We start from the raw sequence: 5067 nt of genomic DNA, 5'->3' as shown, positions 1-5067 counted from the left end.
ATGGTAGGAGAGAAGAGAAGAACAGAAGCTGAATAAAAGTTTTATTTCTTGAACTGCCCTCACTCACTGTCTCTCTCTCTCTCTCTCTCTCCTATTTTTCTAATTATGTAATATTAGTCATAAAAGTTTGAATAAATTTAGAAAATGAGATTGAATTTATGAAATATCGACTTCTCTTGTTTGTCCTTAATAACAAATTAGTGTTGACGCTAAATTTACAAGATGATTGGTTGGATGAATAGCTAGGTGAATTTATTTTATTAACTTCATAATATGAAATAATTAAACTGAAATTTTTAGCTACGTTGTTTTAGAAATAAGCATTGCGAATGTTAATAACCGAAACTACATAGTTTGCAGTAAAGCAGAAGTGGGCAAACATTTTGCTGTGAGGGCCGCATTGAGAGCTATTTTACCTTTGAAGGGCCGCATATGTACTAAAATAGCAATTTTTTCGACCCGGGGGAGAATTTTTTTAAAATTTGTGGTTCCGTTCTTTGATCATAATATCTGGCTGACGATCTTTTTTTAAGACGAAAACAAGGCCATGCGGGTCGCATAAATGTAAAAATAGCTTTGTCCACCCCCCCCCCGAAGTAAAGTAAAGAATATGCCAAAGTGGTGTTTCAACACTGCAGTCCAATTACTGAAGTTGATCGCAACGGTGCTGAATTTTATTCTCCCCCTTCCATGAAGATAAGTTTAGGAATTTTAAAATTAAAAATGAACCACCACACATCATTTGGTTTCTTTCATTCAAATTTGTTGCACCTTATATATAAATACATACATATATATATATATATATATATATATATATATATATATATATATGTATGTATGTATATATATATATACTATAATTTTTTTATTTTTACAAAGTTAGCCAAAAATTATTTACATGGTATGAAGAAAAATAATACATTGATAACCACAGTTATAAGAGCAATAATAATAATGATGATAATAATAAGGATAAATTTCAAAAATTAATGTTGGTTATTCAAATTAATTAGAAAGTCAGTTTTAATAATAATAATAATAAACAAAAACAACGATAATAAATTAGGAGAGTTACAAAAGCGGGAATGTCTTCTGCGTCTGTTTGCTTGTGAGTGTGCATGTTAAGATAGTTATAGTATTGACATATATATATATATATATATATATACACACATACATACAAACATACATACGTAAATACACGTGTGTTTCTGTCTGTATTTACGTAGGCCACTGAATACTTGACGACATTTAGCAAATATTTATTTAAAATATTTAATTTAATTAACCAATTAAAGTTAATTAATGAATCATGTTCACTAATTAATAATTAATTAACTAATTAATTAATACTGAAAAAATGACTAATAATATAGAATGAAGTATTTAGGATATAATAAAAATGATCATAATGATTGAACTAAATTTTATATTAATTATTAATATTAAATATTAATTAATTACAGTAAATTAACATTTATGTATCATGTATAACCTTTATTTATAACTTTAATAACTAAAATAAGCACTCGTCTCAGACATCAACCAATCAATCAACCAAATCTAATTAGTGATTGGTCGATTGATTGATTGAATAATTGTTTTAATAAAGGATTGATCAACTGATAGGTTGACGGAACAATCGAATGAATGAATGATTGATTGTAGATTGATTAATTGAATAGATCGATGATTGAAATGATTATTTAATTGATTGATTGATTCAATAATTGATTGATATAATGAAGAATTTATTAATTTAATTTATTACTCAATTGGTTGCTTGATGGATTTGTAAGTTTATCGATTGATATCATGAGATATGAAACTATTCCAGCGTATAACAATTTTTTCAAGCATTAAAGTTAACAAACATATATGTATGTCTACATGTATAATATATGTACTTGAACCGAACATCATAAATCTGTGTGTGTGTGTGTGTGTGTGTGTGTGTGTGTGTGTGTGTGTGTGTATGGTTGTGTCTGTCTGTGTGATTATGAGAGAGAAAAAAAGAGAGAAAAAGAGAGAGACAGTTCGTAGATCGATTAGTTATTAATTTGATTGTCCTCTTAGCAATATAATTTTATTCCTTTAATAAAACACCAATAATATGGTTAATTTTTCTATTTACAAAATAAAGAATAGCTTTTATTTATTTATTTAATTCCATTAAATCAAATTAAAGGTTAAAGGTTACTCTCTCAGCAAACACACACACACACACACACAATATTTACACGTGCACATGTGTGTGTTTGTGTGTGTGCGTGCGTGTGGATATTATATATATATATATATATATAAATAAATAAATAAATATATATATATATATATATATTATATCAATAATAATGAACAATAAAACTAAAAGCCGTTTATCATATCATTTACCAAACGATAGCTACCAGGAATTAAAATAGTCACAAAAATACTAATTAAAGTTATAAAGAGGTAATATAAAAAATAAATAAATAAATAATAATATGAATAATTCAAAATAGTTTAATAAATACAAATATTACTAAGAATATTAAGTGTCATAAATAATATAATCAGAAAGATTTAATTGAAATAAAATAATTATAGTTAATATTGTTATGTATCATAATTAATTAATTATTTAATCTATTATGATATATCATAATTATTATCATTTTAGATCGAAAAATATTTACAAATTTACAACGGACAGACAGCAATGTAGTAGTGTGACAAGTAACAAGGGGATTTGTATACAAGTAAGTCTAAATGTTTATCCGTCTGTTTGTATGTTTGTTCGTTTGCGAACGAACGAACAAACACGTTTACAAAATTTATCACTTTTTAAAAGGAAATATAAGCAAAAATCGGTGGCTTTATGGGCTTTGTATGTATGTATGTGTGCACGACTGATTAAAAAGTCTTCATCATCATATTCTCTGTTAATATCAAATGCAATTTCATCATCACCTCCAATTTCGACAATGGAATAATTAGCAAGTAAGTTGATAGCGTCACCACATAATCAATCCTCACACTTAACATCACCACACTCAATCACTCACTCAATCACTCAATCACTCACTCACTCATTATCACCATCATCACCAGCGTAATCATCACCATGGCGTGACTTCACCAATCCCATCCATCTTTTGTCGAAGAATTTCTGAAGCGAGTGCCCAGCGCGACCAACCGTCGAATCGTCTTCGTTGAAAATTTCGCAGTTGTTGAACACCAGGCGAATGTCGCTCACAAACTCGCCGCGATTTTTGTAGCTGGTTGTAGTTGTGGTAGTAGTGGTGAATTGGTGATTTAAATTATTTGAGTTAAAACTCTAATTTGATATGACATCAATAGATTTGAGTTAAGTACGTTTGTAACACAGAAATGTTTTTACTGCCAGCGTTATGGTTATAAGCATTTTGTGTTCGTTGTAGTTTGCTGTTGAAGTAAATTTTATTTACCAGAGAATAATATATATATAAATAAAAAAACCCAAACAATATAAATACTTACAAATTATTTTTGAGCCTTTTGGAGATGGTTTGAAAATCGATGGGACATCTGATGACCTTCCTATAGGTTGGAAACTGCTTGGAGCTGACAGGAGCCAAGAATGGCCAGGAATCATTGTGTTTCTTCAGTTCGTTCAACATTGTGCTGGTTGCGAGTGTTTGTGCTTGTCGTGGTTTTTTGTATGTGTGGTTGCGTTCGTGTTGGTGTGTGATGTGTTAGTAAATGTGGTTGTTCGTGTGAATGTGCGTTTGAGGATTAAGTGTTTTCGAGGTTGAATAAATAAATCTTAGTTGGTTTGAGGGCCAGGCAGTCAATAACAAATGGATCGATTAATTGGTCAGTCGGTCAATCAGTTGGTCAGCCTCAGTTAGTCTGTCTCAGTAGGTTGTTTGATCAATCGATAATTAAATGGATTGTTCAAACTGTCGACTAGTTAGTTCATCAAACGCTCATTCAACCAGCCAATCAATCATTTAATCAATCAATCAATCAATCAATCAATCAATCAATCAATCAATCAATCAATCAATCAATCAATCAATCAATCAATCAATCAATCAATCAATCAATCAATCAAACAAACAATCAATCATTCATTCATTCATTCATCCAATCAGAACTCACTGACAAATGGACATATCCGACGCCATTAATGTGTCACCATTCAAGTCTGCAACGTTGTTGTAATCTACGTTGCTGCTATCAATGTTGTTGTTATCAATGTTGTTGTTGCCGTTGTTGTTGCTATCAATTTTGCTGCAAGTATCATTGTTGTTGTTGTTGTTGCCAAGATTTCCGTCAGACTTGACATTGTTATTAGTGTTATCATAATTGATGTTATCCATGTTGTTGTTTTTGTTGTTGTTGTTGTTGTTGCTGTAAAACATCCGTTTCATTGAGAGATGACGCTGATGACGTTGAAGTCATCCTCAAATTACTTCTTCTTTTTCCGCTTCCGGTCTATATATTTTCATTGAAGGTTTTAAATGTTCCAAGTTGCTTAAAATCTTTTTTCATTTTAATCACTCTATTTACGTTTTTGATTTAAATGATTTAAAAGTTTAAATGAAATTTAAAATCTCAATCAAAACGCCTTATAAAAGATTAGATTCTTTTATATTCATGATTAAAAGGTGGCTTCAAAGCAGTCAAAATTATTTTAGTTCACTTCAAACAAATTACTCATCCTAAAATTTCAAATTTTTCATAGTTGAAACATACAGTTGAAATCAAAACACAAAAGTTTCTTACGTATATATATATATGCATTGTATCGTAATGTTTTGTATCGCATTGTATTGTAATGTATTGCATTGTACTGTAATGAATTGAATTGTAATGAATTGAATTGTAATGAATTGAATTGTAATGAATTGCATTGTATTTTATTGAATTGTATTGTTTTGTTTTCTATTGTATTGTATTGTATTGTAACGTATTGTATTGTATTGTAACGTATTGTATTGTAACGTATTGTATTGTATTGTAACGTATTGTATTGTAACGTATTGTATTGTAACGTATTGTATTGTATGGTACTGAATTGTATTGCTATGTATTTTA

General features: G+C 29.2%; 1 protein-coding gene across 1 annotated transcript in view; it reads right to left on the bottom strand.

Annotated features, from left to right (window-relative positions):
- Window positions 1–3070: 3070 nt before the first annotated feature.
- The window catches only part of HELRODRAFT_90399 (hypothetical protein), a gene marked incomplete at both ends in the record, with an annotated part of 9468 nt that continues 7471 nt past the window's right edge, over window positions 3071–5067 (bottom strand). The window contains 3 exons of the mRNA XM_009032498.1: window positions 3071–3263; window positions 3505–3648; window positions 4129–4412. Coding sequence (XP_009030746.1) covers window positions 3071–3263; window positions 3505–3648; window positions 4129–4412 — 621 coding nt within the window. The remainder of the gene's footprint in view (window positions 3264–3504; window positions 3649–4128; window positions 4413–5067) is intronic.

The sequence above is a fragment of the Helobdella robusta genome (genome assembly GCF_000326865.2).
Source record: "Helobdella robusta unplaced genomic scaffold HELROscaffold_82, whole genome shotgun sequence".
NCBI lineage: Eukaryota > Metazoa > Annelida > Clitellata > Rhynchobdellida > Glossiphoniidae > Helobdella > Helobdella robusta.
Note: the sequence above shows the minus strand (reverse complement) of the source record. Positions and strands in the feature narration are given on the sequence as shown.